Raw genomic sequence first — 24983 nt, 5'->3', positions numbered from 1 at the left:
TCTTGTCCATATAATATTATCCATCATATTCTTTTATTTCTGCTGCATTTGTAGTAATAGACTCGCTTTTATTGCTAATATTGATTATCCGTGTTTCCTTTCTTTTTTCTGATTTTTTTCTGATCTTACCAGTAGTTCATCTATTTTATTTGTTTTCGAAAACTAACTCTATTGGTCATTTCATTTGTGTTTATGTTTTGTTTTATGTTTTTGTTGTGTTTTGTTTAATGTTTGCTTCTATCTTAACTATTTTTCTCTTGCTACTTTCTTTGAAATTATTCTCTTCTTTTAAAAATCTCTCATGTTGTTAGAAGTTAGAATTCTTCCAATTTTCATATTTTCTAATTTAAGCATGCAATTTTTGCTCTTAATTTTACTTATCAGTATACTATATGATTTGGTTTTTTTTAATTTTTTAGTACTTTAAAAAATTTATTTATTTTTGGCTGCATTGGACCTTCATTGCTGTGCATTGGCTTTCTCTAGTTGTGGTTGAACGGGGGCTACTCTTTGTTGCTGTGCATTGGCTTCTCATTGCGGTGGCTTCTGTTGTTGCAGAGCATGAGCTCTACGTGCATGGGCTTCAGTAGTTGTGGCATGTGGGCTCAGTAGTTGTGGCTTGCGGGCTCTAGAGTGCAGGCTCAGTAGTTGTGGTGCATGGGCTTAGTTGCTCCACGGCACGTGGGATCTTCCTGTACCAGGGGTTGAACCCGTGTCCCCTGCATTGGCAGGCGGATTCTTAACCACTGCGCCACCAGGGAAGCCCCTATACTATATGATTTTTATATGTGTGTTTTCATAAGCATTCATGTTTATTTTCTAATTTCTGTTATAATTCCTCCTTTGACCTATGATTTGTGTGCTTAAAATATCCAAACATATGGAGGTCTTCATATTGGGGCAGAGATTACAATCTGTAGGATACCAGTCATTTGAAAATTGCTGAAACTTGCTTTAAGATCCAGTCACTAGTCATTAAAAAAAAATCATGACTCATGAATCCTTGAAAAGAATGTGTATTCCTGATAAGTTGAATGCAGTGTTCTATTCATAAACATTAACTCTAACTTAATTGTGACATTCAAATCTTCTGTATCTTTACTGATATTTTTTGGCTTGAGCTGTCAATCAATGACAGAATTGTGTTGGAGTCTCCATCTGTGATTCTGAACTCGTTCACTTCTCCTTGAAATTTTATCAGTTTTTACTTTGTATATCTGTATTATTGTGATTATGTACATCATTATTATATCTTCTTGATGGGCTGAACTTTTTATTTTTACGTAGTGCATCTCTTTACCTCTATAATGCTTATTATCTTAAACTTTGTTTTGTATCATATGAATACACTGGCACCAGAATTCTTTAGGTAAATATTTCTATGGTGTATCATTTGTTGTCTTTAACTTCAAGCTGTCTTGGGTGCTTTGTTTTAGGGATATTTCTTGGAGCCAGCACATAACACACTTTCTCTCTTTCCTTCTCTCTCTCTCTCTCTCTCTCTCTCTCTCCCTCCCTCTCTTTCTCTTTTTTTCTCTTTCTCTCTCTCTGTCTGTAATGCGTGCTTTATAATCTTTGCTTACAAGTGGCTAGTTTAGTTTCTCTCTCCTTACTGTCATTACTATTATTCACTGATACACCCCCCACCCCACACTTCTTTCCTCTTTTGGAATTTTTTATTACTTGTTTTTTTCCCCATCTACATATTTGAAGGGTAATATCTATCTATACCTCTATGTGTATTCTTTGGGTTGGTTACCCTAAATATTATAGCACAAATAATAACCTAATAAGGATAAAGTTAATTTACATTTCTATTTTCCTCCTCCCAAATAAAATTAGAACACTTTAACTTATTTTAGTCATCCCCTTCTGAATTTACATATACATATACATATTTGAAATTTCTCTTTCTTTCCTTATCCCACAAATGAGGTATTATTATTGTTTCTTACAGTCAAGTTTTGTTTGTATTTACTCACCTAGTACACGTAAGTTTGCTCATCATTCATTCTTATATTTCAAACCTTCCTTCTGACATTACATTCTTTCTGCCTGAAATAATTCCTTTAGAATTTCCTTTGGTGTGGGATTTTTACTTCTTTGAAAATGTACTTATTATTTCCTTCTTATTCTTGAAAGAGAGTTTCTTTGGGGGTAGAATTTTAGGATACTTATTTTCTGTAATCAGATATTTTCCCACTCTCTCCTGACTTTCATCATTGTTATTTAATGGTCACCTGTAAATCTAATTTCTCTCTTTCTCTGTCTGTCTCTGTTTCTCTTTTTATCTTTGGATGCTTTTAAAACTTCTCTGTCTTCTGTGCTCTTTAGTCTTACAAGTTATCTAGGATGTGTATATCTTTTGCATTTTTCCTGCTTGGGATTCATTGCGATTTCTGGATTTGAAAGTTGTTTTGTCTTTCAAAAATTTTGAGAAAGGTTTCAGCCACTATTTTGGGGATATCACTTTTCCCCCTGTTCTCCCTCTTATCTCCCTTTAGAAATCTGAGTAAATACTTGTGAGGCTAATTTACTTTCTATTCCTTAGCTTTAGTTCTCTCCTGTTTTTGGTCTCTTTCTCTCTCTGGGCTGCATTTCAGATTATTTCATTTGATTTGTTTTTTTAATACACCAATCCAATCTTTAGCTGTGATTAATCTGTCCAGTGCGTTTTTCATTTTAATTATTATATTTTAAATTTATATAAGTTCTATCTGGTTCTTTCTGCAATCTGCTTGATCATATTTTATAGGCTCTGTTCCTTGAAAATGTTTCCAAGGCTGTCTTTTATTTCTTGAAGCTGAATTCTCTAATCGAGTTTTTTCCCTTCATAGACAATGTGAATTCAGGCTACAAACCTTTTTGAAGGTCATATTGTGATCATTAATTCTCAGGAGAGACTTTACTTCCCTTTAACCCAGCATCAAAGTTGGGAAAGACAACTTTTCTTGCACCTTCTGAATAGGAGATTTATTTCTCATTCACCTTTGCATTGGGTTTCTGACCTTCTAGACCACTATTTTATTGTTTCCGTAGCCCCTAGGCTTTGTCCCTTGTCTGCCCTACCCCATACCTACATGGAACAGAAGCTTAGGGAATACAGCATTCAGCAGATATTCTCAGGGCAAAAACTACCTTCAACTCTTGCTTGTTATTCTTGGTTCCTGCTCTTGCTTTCCTTTTGGTTTCTCCAGATTTCCTACATTTTTGCCAGCTAAATGATACATTTTAAAAACATTAAAACATCTTTATCAATCCTTTAAAATTCTTCTTATGAAGAAGTATTTTAGGATATATGTTATACCATATTGCTGTACATAAAATTCCTGTGTGAACTTTCTCTATAAGAAGAGAAATCAATTATCAAGTAAAAATAAGATGCTAAAACATAGTGGCATAGTATGGATTTCCTTAAAGAGAGGGTACAGTCATTACCCTCACTCAACTTACTAGCTATGTACCATAGCAAATTATTGAATCTCTGGATCTTCATTTCCATGTCTTCAAAATGGGGATAATAGTAGTACTAATTATTTTGAATTTTTTTTGAGAAATAACTTATAAAAAGAACCTAGAAGTGTACTTGACATACAGTTAAGTGCCCATTACCATATTTCATTAAATTTAAGATGCCACAGATGGTAAGATGCCCTGTAACTTCATAAAAAAGAGAACATACTTTCAATTAAACTATGACACAATGCAAAGATGCCATGGACTGAAATTACATCCCAATTTCATATGTTAAAATATGAAAAAAATGCATCTTAGAACCACCTGACCATACTAAATTTTGGCTATTAATATGAATGGATACATATGAGCAAAGACTACAGTGATTGAGAAATGGAACCTTAGTCTCAATTGATAGGACTTTAAATGTTTGTAGGTATTTATTCCATTCTACCATTACCTCATCAACTCCTGGACTCTGGCTGTATTGTGCATGAATTAGAGTCTGTGTCCAGAAGGCTAATTGTCAGTAGACAAACACAATATTCTACCATCTTCTCCAAGACTGAGGAGGAAGGGGAAAAACATATTTATTGAGAGACCTCTGTGGCTAGCACACTTATGAGTGACTTAAATATCATATTTACTTTAATTTTCACAATTAGGTTCATTAAGATTAGTTGGTGCGACAAACGACCCCCCAGATATTAGTGACTTAGCACACTATCTTTGTTTCTTGCTTACTACACAGACTGATATGGGTTGGGTGACTCTACTGTGATTCAGGACTCATCTTCTTCCTTCTTTTGACTTTGCCATATTGGCCTTTCCAGATGCTCTGGCATCACTCAGGAGACAGAAAGGGGAAGAGAGAGGACCAGGAAGAAAGCATACCTTTCATTACAATATAATTAAAAAAAAATTTAAGACATCAGAGTTTGATTTATTCCTAGTAACTTGTTGGAGGAAGAAATTACTATAGGTTAGGGTGGTTGGAGGCCTCCCAGACGAAGTAGGATTAAAGCTGAGTCCTGAAACATTGATATTACTTAGAGATAGAAAAAGAGAGTTGAGGAGATTTCAGTCTGGATGTGCTGGAGTGGCATGACCAATGCATAGAATTACGGAAGAGTAAGATGTTTTTGGAGAACCATGAAACAATCTCTTGGGGAATGACTAACATTTACTGAGCTCCTACTCTGTGCTAGACACTGTGTAAAGTACTGCTCAGGTGCTACTGTGATATATGGCTTCCTAAACATAATTGAGCCTCAGTAAGACAGTATTCTACGAATGGGCTGTTTTTCATGTTTGACCCACTCTGTGCCCCAATTAATTAACTCAGATAATCATATTTGGAACATGTGGTCCAAGTACCTGACACTGCACCCTCACATAGAGGATTCTTTATCTGAGGACGTTATGATAATGACAGTAGGATTTGTTGAGAATGACTGTGTCGTGCTCTCACTCTGGGTTATTCTATTTATAGTCAATGGCCCTAGAATGTGTTCTGGTTCCCTGTCTTTTGTTCCTTTTCATTAGTGAGCTGCTGAGAACCCTTTGCCCTTGTGGCTGAGCCAAAGTTCTGGTTCAGTCTGGACTCTCCTTCAAATGCCCCACACTACTTGGGTCACATAGGGTATGAACTGGGATGTTAATTGTTTCTTCATGGCCAATGTTACTGATTATAGAAAATGTCTTAATGTCGTTGTTTGTGCTTATTCAAAGCATGGTCTCTATGTATGAGGTGTTTATCAAATCTCCTCCATGAGAAGCTTTCTTCTTCTCAATATGTGTAATATATCCTGCTTTTTAATCCCCTTTAGTGTGAAGTAGCTCTCTGGGCCCGAGGTCTGGGTAGGAAATGGATCTTTACTTAGGCACAAAGATAGATATCATGAGACTTCCTGTGTGACACCTTTAACTTGTCTCCCTGGCTCTAAGTAGTTATGGTATTGTTATTTCACTTGCTCTTATAAGCATCATGCAGGGTACATGATCTTATGTGATTCTTACAACAACCCTGAAAATAGATTCAATTCCCATTTTCCAGATGAAGAGGCTGAATGTCAGAGAGCCCTAGTAAGAGACAAAACTGGGATTGGGATCCCAGTCCCGAGATTTTGGATTTCCATAACCTCATCATGCTACTTTCCAGATGTTATTGAGTAACCTCCGGTTTGGAGGATTTGAGAAGGAAATAAAATCCGAGAAGGTCGGACTATCATGGTTGTTGATGTAGCACTATGGTCTGCTCATGGCTTTAGAAGTAAGAGAAAATGACATTTGTGAAACTGCAGAAGAGTGTACCGTCTTCTCTCTTCTGTCCTCTTTCCCAAGGGTATATAGACCCCCCTCAAGCTGGGTCCTCATCATGACTCAGAGAGGGAAGTAGCTTGCCCAGTGTGACCTCTGAGCGTGATTTATGAAACAGGATGTATCCAAATTTTCACCACATTGGAGCTATTCAATTTTCTCTAATGGCCTTTATCTGAGAGTTATGTCTATTCGTGGCAGCCACGACCAGTAAGTCATTAGCTTAAAGTATACTGATTGTTAATTTTAGCATCCTGGGCCCTGGGCCCAGTGAGAGAGGACTCTTGCTTTTGTGAATTGAAGCTAAAGAACATTCGAGCAGTTGGCTGACATTTACATCAGGAAAAGTTAGAAAGAAGGGATAGTTAAAAAGTTAATGAGTAAGGAGCAGTCGACTAGCTGGACATAGTTCAGGAGGTAGCAGAATGGCCTCCATTTGGCTGCCTCTCTACACGTACTGTTTTCACCCAAAGAGAAGTGGAACCAATCTTTATATCAAGCACCCCTGGGTGCCAGGTACTTCACATATGTGATCTTACTGATCTGCCCAGCAGTGCCATGAGGAAGAAACCATCTCTTCCATTTCAACCTTATGATATAGGAATCCCACTTTACAGATAAGGAAACCTACTACCCAAGGTCACACAGCTAATAACTGATGGAGTTGGGATTTGAACCTTGGCAGTCTGCATTCTTAACCAGCAGAGCTCTGGATGGTGGTGGTCCAAAGGCCCAACCAAGTCTCCCTCAGGGGCTGCATACCACCTAAGGTCTTGGAGGTCTGGGGCACCATTTTCTCACTTATGACCCTTAGAAAATCAGCAGCTCAGGGCCAGCTCACAGATGCCAGTAACTGCAGTTTCCTTGTGTGGCTCAGGGCTTGGTGCTCCTCTCATGGGCATGTGGGGTGTCAGAGCCCTGGCGCTGGGAAGGGCCCACCCTGAGTCACAGGATGGGGGCATCCATGGCTTTCCTGGATCCAGGAGCCTGGACCTCCCTACAGGATTGTCTCTCACGCTCCTTCAGGGGAAGCTGCTGGGGGTTGGCTTTGACAAGTTGGAACCATTTGGGGGATGGGTGGTCATGTTAATCAGGGACTGGGACACATGGGCCTCGGCCAGGAAAGCTTGACGGGGCTCTTTTTCCTCCAACCTTTGGGGACTCATGGGCACCTCTGAGTCAACCTGCCTGTCCCATTCCAAGGCTGAGCTGAATCAGACTAGGAATCCCTGGAACTTCCCTGTCCACTGTCCATTCCCCTTTGCTTGGTAATCGTAGCAAAGGAGAGAGAGCAGGTGTAATTATCCCTGTTTTACAGATGGGGAACTGTGGCGCCATTGATTTCCTAGGGTAAATCGCTCTGAACCTGCATGGGTCTCTTCAGACTCTTAACAGGCAAAGTCTTCTTTGGATTTCCCATGGGAGGAGTTTATGGGAGTGAGGAGACCTGGGTGCAGGTCCCAGGTGTAGCTCAGCTTACTGTGTGACCTCAAGCAGATTTCTTCCCCTCTCTGAATGTCTCTCTATCTGTTCATGTTGACCTCTCTGTGCTTCAGTTTCCTCATCTGAAAACTGGGGACAATAATAGTAACTTACTTCATAGAGTTATTTTGAGGATTAACTGTAAAGCATTTAGAACAGTGCTTGACACACAGCACCTAATAAGTGTTTCTCCCTCTACTCCTCCTCATTTTTGTATTATTATTATCATTATTATCACAAGGGGGTAATCACTAATGCTTCCTATTAATTCTAATACTCTAAGATTATGATGTGAGCTCCTCCAGGAAGGCTGCCTGGATTTTGGCTGGCGGCTATGGTCTTACCCCTGTCAAGTTCATGGACATATTTGTGCATATGGGATTCCTATTACTTTCCAGGTAGGGGCTGGAAAGTAGATGTATCCAGTTAATCAAGTGGAGGCTTGGGATCTTGTCTGTGCTTTACGGAAAATATTCTGGCCCCAGAATTGAGGAGCAGGGCTGAGGTCTGGGTGGGCCCCCTCTACCTGCTGCACAGTCCTTCTGGGCTGTCCATCCAGGCTTTTCAGGGCCTGAGGGGACAAGGCTGGCTCTGTGAGCCCTGAGGTCTGTTCTGCCTACTTGCTGGGCTCCTTCGTCTGACAGCTGTGAGGGGCCCTTGGGGCCTCCTCCAGGGAGCCAGCGCTCTCTATATTTCATGAGGCTCTGTCCATTCAGCAGGGCTGGGTGGCAGCTTGCTTGGTTTCTTGCATCTCCCCTGGGAATAAGCGTTTTTAAAGTATCTGATCGCTGCAGGAGGCTGGCCGCCGCAGCTATCAGTACTGAAGTATCTCTGATGACTATTGCCACCCATGGGAGACAGGTCACACAGAGGGCCCGGAGAGGGAGTGAGGAAGGAGGCCCATTGTCGTGACTTCACAAAGCTCATTGCATCCCTCCTTTCCACCCCCAGGACCCCACCTCTCCAGCCCTAGGGACTTCGGGGTCCCCTGGGAGATTGTTAATGAACTCCGGCTGCTGGTCTCATTCCCTGAGGCCCATCCACTCCACTGTTCACCGTGGGAACTGAAATTCCACTCTGATTATTTCACTCTCCTGCTCAGACACCTTCAGTGGCTCCCAGCATCCACAGGATAGAATCTAAAGAATCAGTTCCTTTCGTACATAGGACTATAGAGGCACCTTCCCTCCGGCCCCTGGGAGAGTCCCTAATACCTGCTCCATTTTCTGGTCTCCTTGCTATGGCTCGCACTGCTCTCCTGACACTGAATGTCCTTGTCCCATCTTCACCTGGCAAAAGCCCGCCCTGCATTTAAGACTCAGCTCCTCTAAGAAGTCTGGCCTATTCCCCAGCTGAAAGTGACCACTACTTTTTCTGTATTTCCATGCCACTGGGATAGCTTTCTCTGAACTCTACCACCAGCCCAGAGGGCTCCAGCCTTCTAGAAACACTTGCAGTTCCCTAACCTTACCATGTTCAGGATTCTGTGCCTTTCACATGCCCTTCCCTCTGCCCGCACATACTTCCTTCCCACCCCTTCTCCTTCCCTTATTCCCACATTCTTCTCTCAGCTTTGGGAGCATGTCCTGAGAAACCTTCCATGACCCCTCCCACCACCTTCCATTCTCACCTACTACTGCTTGGAGGCCCAATGGACCTCCCTTAGCATCCTCTTGGTTACCTGTTGTTGTAGTTTTCATGCAGCTTTGGGACTGTTGGTACGCCTGTCTGTCTGGAGAACCTGATGAGCATGGAGCTGGGGGTAGGGAGGGAGGCTGCCCAGGGGTACCAACAGACAGGGAGGATTGCAAAAACTCAGGAGAGGCAGGTGGCTTTGTCTCATGGATGTTAGGAAGCAGAGCCCTTTCCACGCAGTGTGTATGGTTGCAAAAGGCCCTCCGACCTTTGTCTCACTGAATTCTCTCAACAGTGTGGTGGAAATAGGTACCTTTGTCTCCGGTTTACCAGTGCGGAAGCTGAAGTTCCTTCATCATTAATCATTAGAGAAATGCAAATCAAAGCTACAATGAGATATCATCTCACACCAGTCAGAATGGCCATCACCAAAAAATCTAGAAACAATAAATGCTGGAGAGGGTGTGGAGGAAAGGGAACACTCTTGCACTGCTGGTGGGAATGTGAATTGGTACAGCCACTATGGAGAACAGTATGGAGGTTCCTTAAAAATCTACAACTAGAACTACCATATGACCCAGCAATCCCACTACTGGGCATATACCCTGAGAAAACCATAATTCAAAAAGAGTCATGTACCAAAATGTTCATTGCAGCTCTATTTACAATAGCCAGGACATGGAAACAACCTAAGTGTCCATCATCGGACGAATGGATAAAGAAGATGTGGCACATATATACAATAGAATATTACTCTGCCATAAAAAGAAACGAAATTGAGCTATTTGTAATGAGGTGGATGGACCTAGAGTCTGTCATACAGAGTGAAGTAAGTCAGAAAGCGAAAGACAAATACCGTATGCTAACACATATATATGGAATTTAAGGGAAAAAAATGTCATGAAGAACCTAGGGGTAAGACAGGAATAAAGACACAGACCTACTAGAGAATTGACTTGAGGATATGGGGAGGGGGAAGGGTAAGCTAGGACAAAGTGAGAGAGTGGCATGGACATATATACACTACCAAACGTAAAATAGATAGCTAGTGGGAAGCAGCCGCATAGCACAGGGAGATCAGCTCTGTGCTTTGTGACCACCTAGAGGGGTGGGATAGGGAGGGTGGGAGGGAGGGAGACGCAAGAGGGAAGAGATATGGGAACATATGTATATGTATAACTGATTCACTTTGTTATAAAGCAGGAACTAACACACCATTGTAAAGCAATTATACTCCAATAAAGATGTAAAAAAAAAAAAAAAAGAACTCACCTAGTCAATCAACAAGTGTTAATTGATCTGATTGTTATGTACCAGGCACTGTCAGGAAGGGGGTGGGGTGGTGGGAGTGGGGAGGAGATACAGCGGGAGAGCAGGTCAGACCTAGTGCCCACCCCTGGGATGATCCTCAAGGGAGAAAGACGTTAAGCACTAATTTCACAGTGAATTGTTTAATTATAATTGTGATAAATTCCATGGAGGAGAAATAATGAGGGGGTAGGGTACTGTATGATGAGGGACTTGACTGAATCCCTGGGTCAGTGCCTCTCCTACCCTCCCCCCCACCCCCCTTCCCCAGTTCCCATTCTTCTCTCTATTGCTGCTGCTGGAGCTTAACTGCTTCCCACAATATTTGCTGTTCTGCTCCCGTTGACAGCCCTAATGGATTCTGCAGATTAAACAATCCCAGCCCTGCCTTGAGCTGTACTCGGCTTGGCCCATTAGACAACCAGAAGCCGCCCTTGCTCCTGGTTCTAATTGAATAATTTACTGTAAATAGCCTTCATTTCCTCCAGAGCCCAAGCTGGCTCCTTAGCCAAACGGAGGTGAGCAAGGGCTGCCTCTAATGGGATGCAGGAGCAGAAATGAGCAGTTGTCCCAGCAGGCATTGAATTAAATCAGAGACACTTAAGGCTTCAAGTCTTTCTTGAAAATGAGCCACTCCTGGTGGGGAGACACAGCCAAGAGCCCTGCAGAACCCAGGCTGCCAACTCCGGGGTAGGATTTCCAATGAATTAGGAAGGCCCTTGGGCTGGGGGTGGAGGTGATGGAGTTTCCTCTTTCCTGCTCACTCCTGCAGGTGTCCTTTTCACCTCTCTCGTGGGCAAGGTAGCACCTCTGCCTGAGATATATTTCTCAGCTCTTCCTTCCATGAGGAAGTGTACTCCCACTTTGAGGCTAGCACGTGCCAAGTGCATGATATATTACATTGAATTATATTATATTATATTATATTAATCTATAAGGGAGTTTTATGAGTGATCTCATTTAATGTGCATGAGGCTCCTAGGAGGCCGATATAATCAGAGAAACCACATTCATGAGGGTTGATGCTTTTCCCAAGGTCATGTACTTACCAGGCACAGAATCAGGATTTGAATCCAGATCTACCAGACTCCAAAGTTCAAGTTCATTCTGCAATACCAGGGAGGACAGATGGCATGGGGCAGAGGGGTTACCTTGAATTCATTCTTGGTTTCCTGACTTGCTGAGCAGTTTTGGAGGGGTTCTACTCTCTCTGCTCAATAGGTTGAGTCTGGCTTAGGGCAGTGGGAGGGGGCAGCCACCCAGCACGCTTGAAACAGGTCTCTCTACAAAGCTGGTGACACTTTATTTATTTATGTTTAACATCTTTATTGGAGTATAATTGCTTTACAATGGTGTGTTAGTTTCTGCTTTATAATAAAGTAAATCAGCTATATGTATACATATATCCCCGTATCTCCTCCCTCTTGCGTCTCCCTCCCACCCTCCCCATCCCACCCCTCTAGGTGGTCACAAAGCACCGAGCTGATCTCCCTGTGCTATGTGGCTGCTTCCCACTAGCTATCTATTTTCCATTGTGTAGTGTATATATGTCCATGCCGCTCTGTCACTTCGAAAGCTGGTGACACTTTAGGCTTTAGCTGGGACTGTGGCTTCCCATCCCCTGATCCCTTTAGGACCCATAACTCTGTCCTTACGACTCACCAGAGGAACCAGCCAATGAGCAACTGGAGAGATGCCCCCACTGTCTGTGCCCCTCTTCCTCCCACCATTTGGGTGCAGTGTTTGGATGCTTCATTTTTTGAGCACTGTTCTGTCCTCTGGCTGTGTCACTGAGGTCCGACACTTAATGAAGCTGGAGGACTCATGGTTTCGGAGGTGGGAGCAGTGGGAGGCGCTGGTGAGAGGGAAGAGGGCTCATCTGTGTGTGAAGGGTAGGGGCTGGGTGTTGCCCCCATGGAATGGAGTCAGGCTTCCAGTTAGCAAATGCTGGACCTGTGTCACTTTTGTTGCGCTTATCACCTTCACCTGCTCCAGCACCTCATCTCCCCTCTGATCATAAAACCTGGATACCAGCCCTCTGTCACCTACTAGCTGTGTGATCTGGGGCAGTGCACGTAGTTCCCCTGAATTTCAGAGGTCTCGTCTGCAACAAGGGGATGATGATAGTACTAAATGAGTTAATACTATATGAAGCATTTAGAACAGAGCCTGGCACATAGTACACACTCAAAAGATATTAGCAATTATTATTCTTTGCACTTTTATAACATCAGCCAGATTAGCTCTTGATAGTCCCTATCTCACCTTCCAGATTTTCTGTCTTACCTGTTCCCCATACACAGTAAATATGAGCTGTGGCTCCTCTGAGAGCTAATCTGATTCACAATCCCAGCTTCAACCATGTAGGTGCACAGTCCCACACTGAGAAAGATGGGGTTTCAGACATCCGGGAGTTTGTCCCATTGAGGGAAAGAGGCATAAATAATACAGTCTGTGCATAGGGCAGTGATACACGTGCAGCCCAGATGTCCCCAGGAGGGCTCTCCAGCCTCTGGGAACACGTGCCATCACATGACCCAAGGTTTTGTTAGCAGGCAGCCTCCACTGGCCTAACTGCTGGGAAGCTGTGGATGACATGGAGGAATGAGGACATCTCAGCCGGATGTTTTAACAAAATCAAGATATATTAGGTTTACTGCATCCCCCTCAGCTGAGAGCCCAGCGGTTGCTAATGAAAAGGAAGAAATTGTTTGAGCGTGATTTGTTCCATCTGGGTTCTAGCCGGCTTCTCCCTGACGGGCTCATAGGCCAGTGATTAGGAATCTGTTCTAGAATTTCGTGGTCACCAAGATGTGTTTCTGGAATCTACCTCTTGGAAAATCAGAATATTCTCCTGCATTCAGGGACCCTTTCTCAGGGTCCCTCAGATACGACTTGATCAGATCCAGGAGGTCCTCCAGTATTCTAGGGTGTGCTCACAGAATCCTAACTTGTTCACACTTTAAAGGGCCTTGGAACTTCCTGCGTCCTTAAACTTTCCTTACTGTCACTTGCCTCAACCTTTTTGCTCTGCCCTCTTTCTTCTCCATGATGAAGATGGAGCTAAAATAAGATCTGCTTGCTCACTGAACTCTGATCACATCAAAGCATTCACTCTGAGAGGGTGGTATTTCCCTTTTTGGTTCTTTCATCAGACTCATTGAAAACGGAACAAATACCTCATCTTGTTGTTTCTAGCTTTTTTCTTTTGTGCCATTCTCTTCAGGCTGCTTACTCACTGGCTTCCAAAAATATACCTTCTCAATAATGAAAATAATGAAAGTAATAAAACTAATTATACTCCTGATGATAAAGAGGCCTCGTGGAGCACTGTTATTGTGCTAGGTGCTTTTTATGCTGTATCTAATTTTATGCATCTCCCCTGGCAAAGCTGACCACAGGACTGAACACAGCGCAGACTCTCAGGACATAATAATAACTATTTATTTAGCTCTCAATCTCGCCTGACACTTCTGCATTCCTGATCTTATGTCATTGTTATAATAGCCCTGTAAAACAGATACTATTATTCTCAGTTGCAGATGAAGAATTAGGGCTCAACATAAATGTATTAAAATTTCATTCCACTCATTATTTCTATAGACATATCTAGTGTTTGCTAAGTGCCCAGCCCTTGAAACCAAGTGGTCCCTGCCATCCAGGGTCTCACAGTCTAGTGGCGTCTGCAGAACAGGGAACAGGCAGTGACAGTGAGTCTCTGGAATGATCTAAAGCCCTAGTTTATTCTGGGCTTCTTCCTCCCTGTACTTTTCAGATTCACATTTTTTGTCTTTTGTTCCAAGCATCACAAGGGGTACTTTATGTCCAGCCACATCACTGTTAATTAAAGTCCTCCTCCGTTCTTTTCTCATAAGGGTCACTTTTAATCATAATGTAAGAGTTTAGTTTTTCTGGGCTTGAATTGCTGCCCTCCTCAGCTGTATCCTCCCACAAGTTCAGACTTGTGTTTTCTCTGAATGTCTTGAAATCTGCTGTCCTCAAGCTCAGGATATGACAAGTGACAGACAACCATCTCTTGACCATTGCTTTACCCAGGCAAAGGTGACAGAATCTCCATTTTCCCCAAGGAGGGCTTCTTCACTCGCTTGGAGAAAGAGGTGGCAGAGAGGGAAGAATGGAGATGGGATTTCGAGGCAGGAGACAAACAGGTGGGCAGCTGATTGTATGGAGGAAGAAGAACACTGTTGTCTTGGTCTAACCTAGGAGGCACAGGCAAGCCAAGTGGGTGCTCAGTGCTGGGATTGGAGGCCCCGGAACCTGGATTGCCTTTATCAGTTAGGCTGCTTTTGGGTATACTAAACCAAAATCCTCACTTAGACAAGAAGTTTATACTTTACATACTAGGAAGCCCAGAGATGGGCCAGACTCAGCACTGGTTGATTGAGTGGCTCAGTGATCAAGAATGCAGGTGTTTTTCCTCTGGTGCCTTCTTTCTTCTCCAGCTGGGTCCCCTTTTGATTGCAAGATGGTCTCTAGCAGCAATGGAGCGACGTGCTTCCTTGTTCAGGTCCAATGGGAGAGATACTACCTCATCTTGTGTCTGGCTTGCAGTTAAGGACAAAGTTAACTTTTCCTAGAAGCAATTCTGTCATGGCTCATTGGCTTTAATTGAGTCACATGCCTATTCCTAAACCGATTCCTGGCAGTTTGCGTGAAATTACATCATCTAAAGTGGAATGGATTTGGGGAAGCAACCACCATGCCTATTACAGGGTCACATTTCCCAGGCATAAGCAAAGTGAAGGACCTAGTACTGTCACAGTATATATTGATAGTTAGGGAATTAGCATAGAGAGTTGCCAGATTTAGCTAATAATACAGGATGCCCAGTAAAATGTGAATTTCAGGTAAACTCTAAACGTTTTAAGTATAAGTATGTCCTATGCAATATTTGCTAGTCTATGTGTCCCAATATTTGGTGCAAAGCAAAATGCGTTAGGTACGTTTTGGGCCATGAGACATAAGAAAAGATTCTAGGGGTTCATAGTGGGCTCTAGGGGCTTAGAATCAAGATCAGACCTGAGTACTGCATTGCTTGTGTGAGGATAGTGGAGTATAAACTGGTTGAAACAGCAGAGGAGGGCCAGGGGGCCTTCCCTCCACACCTGAGATGAATCCCTGTGGCCAGGATTTGGGAGAGAAAATGATTGCGCCTCCTCACTCGGGCGGCCCTTGTTGACCCCACTCTGCCTTCTCTCTCCAGGGCCCCGACCGCTGTGGGCAGGCTTTGCTGCAGATTGGCGTCAACATGATGGCGCTGCCTGGAGGCCGCCACCTGGACTCCATCCCCCTGCCGGGTCAGCGGTAAGTCCCACTGCTGTGTCTCAGGGCAAGGCCTGCCCCATCTGGACTCTGGCTGAGGCCAAGCCCCAGGATCCTGAGGTTTGCAGGTGGCCCCTTCTGTCCGTGCACTGTGCTGGGGAGGAGGCTTAGGACGAGGTATCGGGGATGCCACAGTCACTCCGCAAATACAAATGGAACTGGGCCCTGGGGCACAGAGGAGTCAGCCACATCCTGCCCCAAGGAGCTAGTTTAAGATCCAGGCAGACAATGAAGCAAAGTGTCAAGTGAAGTGTGCTGCTAAGATAGGGGACCCCAGAGGCAGCTGTGGATCCCGCCAGGGCCAGGAGGCTGGAGTCACTGGGGGAAGTGGCCTCTCTGAGCCTCTTGGAAGAGGTCAGCCTACCATTAGGTGGCTTCCTCTCAGAGCACCAGGGACAGGAGTGGGCACAGAGCTGATCCTTGGGAAGCACTTGTTGCCCTGAGCGGCAGTGTGGGGAGGGTGGGGGAGGAGTACACTGAGCAGCAGGTGAGGCCCGGATGATGAGCTGGGAAGGAAAGACCTGAGGCTCTAGAGCTGCCTTCACACAGGTGAAAGGGATGGGGAAGCAGGTGTAGATCTGACATGACTGGTCCTGGAGGCCTGAGACAGAAGCAAAGGTGGAGGCACCAGGGCAGCAAATCTGTGATGACCAACTGTCCCGGTTTGCCTGGGACTGTCCTGATTTTGGCTCTGAGATTCCTGTGTGCCTGGAAACTCCTTGGTCCTGGGCAAACTGGGATGGTTGGTCACTCTAATGCAGGTTTGATCTATGGAGGAACTTTGCAGTTTGAGCGCTCAAGGCTCAAACTTAGCCCTTCATTCCTTGCTCAGACATTTTGACGGGGATGTTTCGAGGCAGCAGAATCCAAGTAGCACTTGCAGGGCCGTTAAATCATTGTTTTGTTCTGTAGTATTTTGCTTTAAATATATACGGTACCACTACCATCTAATCTCTACTAACCCCTCACCTGAATTGCAGGGGGTTTCAACTTATTTACATCATGCATTTCTATATTGTTTGTTTGATTTTTGAGTATTATTTTATAATCAGAAAAGAGTGGAACCGTTCTAGATGAAGAGGAATCTTAGTCTTTCCATCACCTGTCCTGCCCAGGTAGTAGGTTGGAAACTGTGTATCCAGATGGGCAGCAGCAGCTGTGGCAATAGGGCTTTGGGACACCTCCACAGAACTCATGGGTGTTGGGATGGTCAGACCAGAGGCTGTGCTGGGGGCTGGGGAAGCTGTCATCACAGGGCTGTTTAGGACGGTGGTTAGGAGTTGGGACCCACTCCACCCAAACTTGATTCTTGGTTCCGCTACTTATTAGCTGTGACCTCGGGCTTCAGTTTATTGATCTATGAAATGGAGATATTTATACTTACCTCATCGGGTTGTGATGAGACTTTATAAAGATGTATAAAGATATATAAATCACCTGCCTGAAACATAGAAACTGCTCAATCAACGTTAACTTCTTCTTTAAATAAAGAGTAAGTACTGCTCAATCAACATTAACATCTTTAAATAAAGAGTATGTCCCCGGACTAGAGAATACGGAGCCAAGGTAGATCACATCCTGGCACTCTTTCAGCCCCTGGGAACCACTGATCTCTCTCTTCCAAGCTCCTCAGAATTTTTAAAGATAAAAGAAAGTTAAATTACATAAAAATGATTTAGGAATCAGATCACTATGCTTTTCGAGTCAGTCAGGACAGGTTTTCTAACTTATATTGTACAGTAAATACCTTGGGAGGAAAACAGCAGACTAATATGGTTCCACAAACACTGCAACCTGCAAAAATGTTTGTTTAGAATGTCTTCAACCTTACAGTTCTGTTAGAGCAGGGCAGGCTGCAGAGAGAAGGTGGTATTTCCTTTCATATAGTCATAGCTTGGCATTGCCAGGGCAGACCTCCCCAGGATATTGGGGGAATCGAATCCTATTAATCCTCTACCACCCTATTAATCGTCTGTGTTCTAGAGGCATGTGCATGAGCTACATTCACAGCGGAGGCTCATGTGTATTTACAGGACGTCAGAGGGGTCCATTTGTCTGATCTGATGCCACATTATGGGCAGACAATAGCAGCCACCTCTACTTTCCTCTTGCTCCAAGCTGTAGCCTCTCTCGTGGGGAACAGCACCGTGGTTATTGTCTCCAGATAAATAATTAATGCTGGATAATTGACTTTTTGTTGTGTTCCAGTGAGGCTGAATTTCACTCTGGAGTGCCATTGTTCACCTCAATGTACAAAATAAATAAATATGGTCAAGTTGTGTGGGATCATCTCACAGCCTGGGTGAATCCTGTGCGTTAGGCCTTTGGTATTTGAGATCCTTAAAGGTAAATAGCATCAAATAGAGCTTTCCTAGGTGCAGGCTCCTGGAAGAGAACAGAGGGCAGGGAGCCACTGAGTCTGAGGCCAGGGGTTGGGATCCTGAGCTGAACTGGTGTGGGCGACAGGAAGGTGTGTGATAGTTCTCTCAACACTGACTGTGTCTGAATCTCCTGGGAGGTCTTCGTATTTAAAAATAATAAAACAGACAAGCCAAAGCACAAAACCCTACTCTTGGAAACTGTAATGCGGGAACTCTAAGTGGTTGAAAGCATATAGGCCTTGGAATCAGACTTGGGCTCAAATCCCAGCTCCGCTTCCTATCAGCTGTGTGACTCTGGCTGCCGCCTAACCTGTCCGAGCACCAGCTTTATTGTCTGTAACAGGGTGTCAGTCGTAAGTGCTTTTAAAGGTCGTGTAGGTGCTGGGGTCCAGGAAGGAAGGTCTCTCTAGGCCTCAGGGTGCCAACCCACACGTCACCAGGCCATCCCTGTAACACTAACACACCCCTCCTCCCTCCCTCCCTCCGCAGTGGAAACCCTCGCAAGCTCAGGTTCAAATACTTCCCTGGAGGTTCAGGGACTTATTGGTGGGATTGCAGGGGACAGGGCCTCAGCACTCTGGGTAGCAGGAGACTGTGGCTGCTGTGTCTCTAGCTGATCTTTGCTTTCTTCTTGCGTCTCTGGGCTCCCCTCTTTGTGTCTGGTACAGTGATTCCCTCCATTGGCTCTGGGCTGGGTGGTAGTGGTGCTGGGACCCAGACATGGTGGTCCGGGTGTTGCCACCTGTCTGCCTGCTCCCAGGGTTGTGCTTTCTACCATCGCAGCGTAGCCCTCATCTTCTGCAGGGATCCTGACGGCCCAGTCCTTTGATTTGACCCTCTCTGTGGAGAGGTTCCTACAGGGTGGGTTGGAGGCCAGTCTGAGGGATGCACACAGGGCCACATCCAGACATGTCCTCCCTCCCTCCCTCCCTCCCTCCTTCCCTTCCTTCCTTCCTTCCTTCCTTCCTTCTCTCCTTTCTTCCACTACTTCTCTTAACCACAGATCAAGCTGAGACACTGACATTTTCTCTCTGGTTTCCTGCCAGTGAGGGTGGGAATACTGATGAAAGGACTGGGCTTCACTAACCCCATAACAAAGTTGGCTCACTGTCATCCAGCATTTGCTAAAAGCTGGATGCTTTTACACATAGCAACTCAGTCCTCACGATAGCCCTTGTGTATACTTATTATTATCTCTCTTTTGCTAACGAGGGAGCCATAGTTTAGGTCCTCTGGGAAGCAGCCATTGAGATGGAGTTGAGATTTCAAGATGGTTATTAGGGAGTGCCTTTGGGATCAACACCTGTGGAAGGGAGAGGAAGGAAGCAGGCCTGGGCAGGGGGAGCTGGGGAGCCGTGATGCCTGCTTGATGATGACTCAGCTGACCTCACAGGGACCTTTGGGATCAGAGTCGTTCACTGGCCAGAGTGGCCAGAACCTTCATATCCCACCTTGATCTGTCGTTGGAGTGTGTGGGCAGGCATGACCTCAGGTGAGGTGCCTCTGAGGCAGTATCTGGGGGGGGTCCGCCAGCTGGGGACAACAAGTCCTCCCCTGAGGGGGAATCTGAGAGGCACATACAACGTCCATCCCATGAGGAAATGAGGCTTGAGGAGTTAAGTCACCTACTTGTCCAGGACAGGCTGACAAGGATCAGAGCAGAGATACATGTTCCCAGATGGTGCTTGAACATGAGTGCCGGCCAGCATTCTATCCTGGCTGTCTTTTCCACGACGTTTTTGAGGGCATTGCACAAGCAAATCATCCACTCATTCAAGTAGTTGTTTATTTACTAGCCTTCCACATAATTTCTCAAAATATGTATTGAGTGCAGATCACGTGCTTTGTGTGGGACTTGTGTGCTTAAGGACATGATTGTGACCAGATACCGCGTGGTCCCTTCCCTTGTGCAACTCACTAATTTATCTCTTGGCTTGATCAGGCCTGGTTTTGTAGCAAGTATACAACCTGGGGCTTTTATTTGGGGTGTCTCACTGTGAGGGAATCGCTTTCTCACAATGTTTCTGTTCAGCCTGGAATCTGAAACGAGCCAGGGCTGGATGCAGCTGCAGCTAGTGGCAGGCGGCCTCCTGGGTTGCCCCTGGCCTGCTGGCGAGGACCCGCCCAGCTTCCCTGAGCCAGTGGGGCCGTTGCAGCCCAGCCTGTCTCCAAGTAGATAATGGCTTGCATGTGTACACCCTTGGTCTGTGGCTGGTTTTCTGCTGCTGGGTTGCTTTCTGCGCCTGCGGTGAAATGTGCATACTGTAATTGTCAATGGGATAATTGGATATTTGTCTGTTGTTTAAACCAAAACGAAGGCTAATCAAAGCTAGAATCATATTCCCTTCCTTCTCCCATCTCCCAAGAGAAATCCACAGAAACACAGGGCGTGACCTTGTAAAGGCAGAGGGACGATGATTCAATAGATATTTTTAAGAGGAGAGGTTGGATTTAAATTCCCTTATGGTGCCGGGAACTGGGATCATAGAGGTATTCAATGTTGTTGCTGGAAGTTTCCTCAGAGCTCCCTGCATTATAAGATAGGGAAATTGAGGCCCAGAGAGGGAAATGGAGCTGCCATAATACTCTTCAGGCCCTCTTCTGCCCTTTGGGGAGTCCTGCCTTTCCTGGGCTCTGTTTCTTAAGTTTATTCTCCCTCCTAGCCTCCAGCAAATTCTGGCAGCTCTGTGTCCTAGCCCCAGTGGAATCTTCTCATTAGCAATGATCTGTAATAGATATCAATTTCATTCATTCACCCATTCATTTGAATGAAATTTACTTGAGACTAAGAACTTACTCTGGGCCAGGCCTTGAGTAGTACTATAATGAGTTATGTAAATGTCATCCTTCCTACTCAGTAATAAATGTCCTGAGGGCCAAAGTCATTTCTGATTCATATTTGTGCTCCTTTGGTTAAAATGCACACAGAATAAACTCAAAAACTGGTTGTTGAATGAATAAATGTTTAATAAATGTTTGAAAAATGACTAACAGCTGAGGAGTTTCAGGTGACTGTGAGAAATTTAATTCCATAGCTTGGATTTTGTTCCTTTCTCCAAGACACTCCCCTGTCTGTCTCCAGCAAGCTATTCTCATTCTTTATGGTGGAAAAGTGCCGCTTGGAGGGAAAGGATAAGCTAGAGTTTTACCTTGATTAATTTAAATACTGTTTCTGAATGGAAGTCAAAGATTTAACTGGTTGAAGGAGTCAGACAGTTGGAGAGACTTTTTTTTTCTTCTAAAGAATAGCAATTTAGGGCTTCCCTGGTGGCGCAGTGGTTGAGAGTCCGCCTGCCGATGTAGGGGACACGGCTTCGTGCCCCGGTCCGGGAAGATCCCACATGCCGCGGAGCGGCTGGGCCCGTGAGCCATGGCCACTGAGCCTGTGCGTCCGGATCCTGTGCTCCGCAACGGGAGAGGCCACAGCAGTGAGAGGCCCGCATACCGCAAAAAAAAAAAAAAGAATAGCGATTCAGAAATATTTTTAATCTTTGGTTTTAATTCATTGGGAAAAAATGTCACTGCAATTTCATCATTAAATGTCTTACAGGAGAGCACACTGTAGTGGGAGCAGCAACCAGGGACCAGAGGCTGGCCTTCCTTCCATCCTGTCTTCCTTCCTCTCTTCCTTCCTTCCCAGCCCTGGCTCTATGCTAACCTGCTGTGTGTTCTCAGACAATCCTTTTCCCTTTCTGAGCCTCAGTTTCTTAATCTGAGAATGAGGAGGTAGGCAAAAGTTTCCCCAGGGACCCTTTTAGCTCTAACTTCTAGAAGTCTGTGAGTGAGTATTGGATCGTCTTCCCTTTTCTGGACAAAAGTAGCCCACTTCAGTGCCTCAGGGCTATGAAAGAATCTCATTGACCAAAACAAACAGGGTCTTATTCCTTCCAACGAAAGTCGTGAAGAAGTTTAGTGTTGGCCTTGTAGCTGGGATGGAAACTGTAAGACATTTTAGTTTGGGAGCCCCTTCCAGCATTTGAGGGTGTGCCCTGTTCAGGTTTTATGGAAGCCCCGTGGTACAGCCTGGAGAAGTGCTCTTCTCCAGGGGAGGGGATAGTGCACCCTGCTTCGCTAGGTTATAATATAGATAAATCCATGAAACCTAGCACTCCAACATGCTTCTTGATTTGAAGTTCTTATTTTGGACTGAATTCATTCCACCCCTCTGACTACTCTTAGCAACTTGTCGTCTTCCCAACATGTGGTTCCTCGCCTCCACTGTTCTGCACATGCTGTTTCTTCTGTCTGAAATCCTACCATCTTCCAACTCTGCTTCTCCTGGTGAACTTGAAGGCGTCCTTCCAAGCGCTGGCGTGGGAAGCTTTCTCAGATACCCTAGTTTGAGATGAACATCCTTTCTGTGCTCTCAAAATTCTTTCTCCTTACTTCAAAACGCCATAGGGAGCATACTGAACCATAATTGCTTATTTACAGTCATTCATTTATTCATTCAGTAAATGTTTATTGAGTGCCTATGATGTGCCAGGTGCTGTGCTAGGTGGAGAGATTATGTCTCACTGTAATAGAAGGTCCTGCCCTCTTGGAGATCATATTCTTACCATCTCTCCTTTATAATCCCAACACCTAGCCCAATACCTTGGCCCACTGGGGTACTCGGTAAAGTTTGGAGGCCATTACCAAGTGTTCTTGGCATAGAAATGTATTCTTACAGAAGGCTCTCCACTTCACACAGCAGGTGGAATAGAATAACGCAGAGAAATCCAAATTCCAGATTTTGAAGGAATAATTAAAGTTTCATTCTGAGTGAAAAGTAGTTAAAATGAACCAACAAGAATGTAGGCAGAGATTTCCTTAAACTAATGACCCCCAGTGTTTTGGGGAACTCTGGATGCCAGGCCAGCAGGCTTATCTGGCAATGAGGAACTGGTATCAGCAACTGGGGACCAGGACATGTGTCTGCTGAACTGGGAAGAATTGTTCCCTTTGGCATCCGAAGGGTCAGACATAGTTACCTTCCCCCAGTGATGGGCTTTGAAGAATGAGGAGGGCAATCTAAGTGGCAAGAGCCGAGGCAGGGACAGTGAAGCGGGTGGGGAGACCCTTCGCAGCCAGAGTCCTGAGAGGGTCCCTCCGCACTCTGCACGGTCTCCCTGGCTTCCTGTTCTGGCAGTACTTCTGGTGCAAACTCGTCAGAGATCTGTGATGATGGGGCCAGTGGGCCAGTAGTTCTGTCCTGAATTTAAATAACACACACCCTACTCTCTCCCCAAAAGAAATAAGGCAAGAGTTTGAAAAATGACTAGGCATACTGTAGTATACAGTCTTTAAATGATCACCATCTTTAAAAAGTCATTGATAATCACATCAGGGAAGTCCAGCATAGGAGAAAGAGCCCCAGCTATGGATTTGAGGGTGTGAATATCAGCTAAATTGCTGAAGACCATTAAAGAACACAGCATTTAGGGAAGACCAAGGTTCTGGTCTCAGACTGCATAGATTCTTGTTTCCACTTATCTACCACGAGACCTTGGCCAGGTCACTTCACCTCCCAAATCTCAGTTATGTGACCCTCATGGGATTGTTTTGAGGGTTAAGTAAGCATTAAGATTGGTTCTAGCATTTAGCACAGTGTCCAGAAAGTAATAAGCACTCAATCAATTTTAACTTTATCATGACTATTAACAATGAGGTCTTAGACAAGTTAAGTAATGCCTCTAAGCCTCAGTTTCTACATCTGTAAAATGGGTTGGTAATCGCCAACCATCAAACCACTGTGAGGGCTGAAGGAGAGAGTTCTTGGTGCCCAGAGGTGCTCTATTGTTTGTAATTCTCCCTGCTTGCTGTGTGGGTAGTTAATTCCTTCTGATTTTAGACATATTTTAGGAAGCCCATTTTTTTCATACTGTAATGCCTTAGTATAAGACTATGCTCCTCCCTTCCCCCACCCCAACTCCACCCTGGATAATTCCAGCTTAAAATAATTTATCCAACCAGTATCCTGGTATGTGAAGATGATTGTGGTTACATCTGGCTTTGTGTTTGGAAGCTGCCAGGCTCCAGAAAACCCAGATTTGGGGGCTTATTCACCTCCTTCCAGATGTCCAGGAAAGCCACCATCAGGGAGCAAGGAGCAGGGTGACTTGGGGAGTAGACATCTACTTCTCTCAGGGGCTCTTCCAGATACTGGACAGGGCTCCTGTGAGCCCCATTCACTGTTTGGGATGCCCTCCCTGCCCCACAGGCAAGGGGGCATCTTCCCAGCATCAGGCTTAGATTCCAGCTCACTGTGGAAATGGAGGAAATCCAACCCTGGTCCTGTCCCCTGGCCCCTCCAGCTCCTTGGCTGGAGACCCTACAGGCTCCTCACTGTGGTGGTTTCCACCGTGAAGGGTGTGTGACTCATTGCCAGTCCATCTGCTTTGACCTCAGTTTTCAATTCCTTCCTTTGTATGAGAGATCCGATCATCTGTACTCGCAATGGAAAGATTTCATGTATAGTGAGATGGCAGCTCCAAGTTCACGGCTGAGGATGGTTGAACCACTGGGAGTTGCAAGGTGAAGGGACAGCGGGCAGGGCCTGCTGCACAGCAAGAGCTGCCCTGTTTAACCAGATTTTTTATGTTGGGGTCAACCAGCAAATGCAGTAGGAAAGGTGGAGCCCTGAGAACCAGAGAGCTAATGACAGAGAACCTGATGAGCTATGCAATTATGGGATGCTCAGCACTGACGCAGTCCAAACCGTAAGGAGCCACAGTCCCCGGGCTCCAAAATTGAGAAGAACATCTCATTATGTGGCGGCACAGTGACGGCGGCTGGGAGTGGACCGGCTTGTGGCAGGGCTGTGCCGGCTTCACCAGGCCTGCTCTCCTCTCTGGGAAGGTGTGGGGCCTCTTTGAGGGACCCTTCTGTAGGGTCTAGACCCCACTTCTGCCGTGACCTCGCGTATCCCACTTGTCATCGTGCAACACCATGAAACCAAGCAAAATGAAAACTAACTCCTACCTGGATGGGTTTCCTGTCTCAGTCAGGGCAGCACCAGTCACACAGACCAGAGGCTGAGGAGGCAGCCTTGCTCCTTTCCCTCCTTCACCCTCGTAT

At 45.0% G+C, this 24983-nt stretch overlaps 1 protein-coding gene across 2 annotated transcripts in view; it reads left to right on the top strand.

Moving 5' to 3' along the window:
* The window catches only part of INSC (INSC spindle orientation adaptor protein), a 132297-nt gene that overhangs the window by 25923 nt on the left and 81391 nt on the right, over positions 1-24983 (top strand). For both annotated transcript variants that reach the window (XM_027115297.1, XM_027115296.1), the window contains one exon: positions 15425-15525. In XM_027115297.1, coding sequence (XP_026971098.1) covers positions 15470-15525 — 56 coding nt within the window. In that variant the 5' untranslated portion in view covers positions 15425-15469. The remainder of the gene's footprint in view (positions 1-15424; positions 15526-24983) is intronic.

The sequence above is a fragment of the Aethalodelphis obliquidens genome, unplaced genomic scaffold (genome assembly GCF_003676395.1).
Source record: "Aethalodelphis obliquidens isolate GAN/ISIS:26980383/991018 unplaced genomic scaffold, ASM367639v1 scaffold14, whole genome shotgun sequence".
Classification (NCBI taxonomy): domain Eukaryota; kingdom Metazoa; phylum Chordata; class Mammalia; order Artiodactyla; family Delphinidae; genus Aethalodelphis; species Aethalodelphis obliquidens.
The sequence above is the reverse complement of the archived record's forward strand: the minus strand, read 5'-3'. Positions and strand labels throughout refer to the sequence as shown.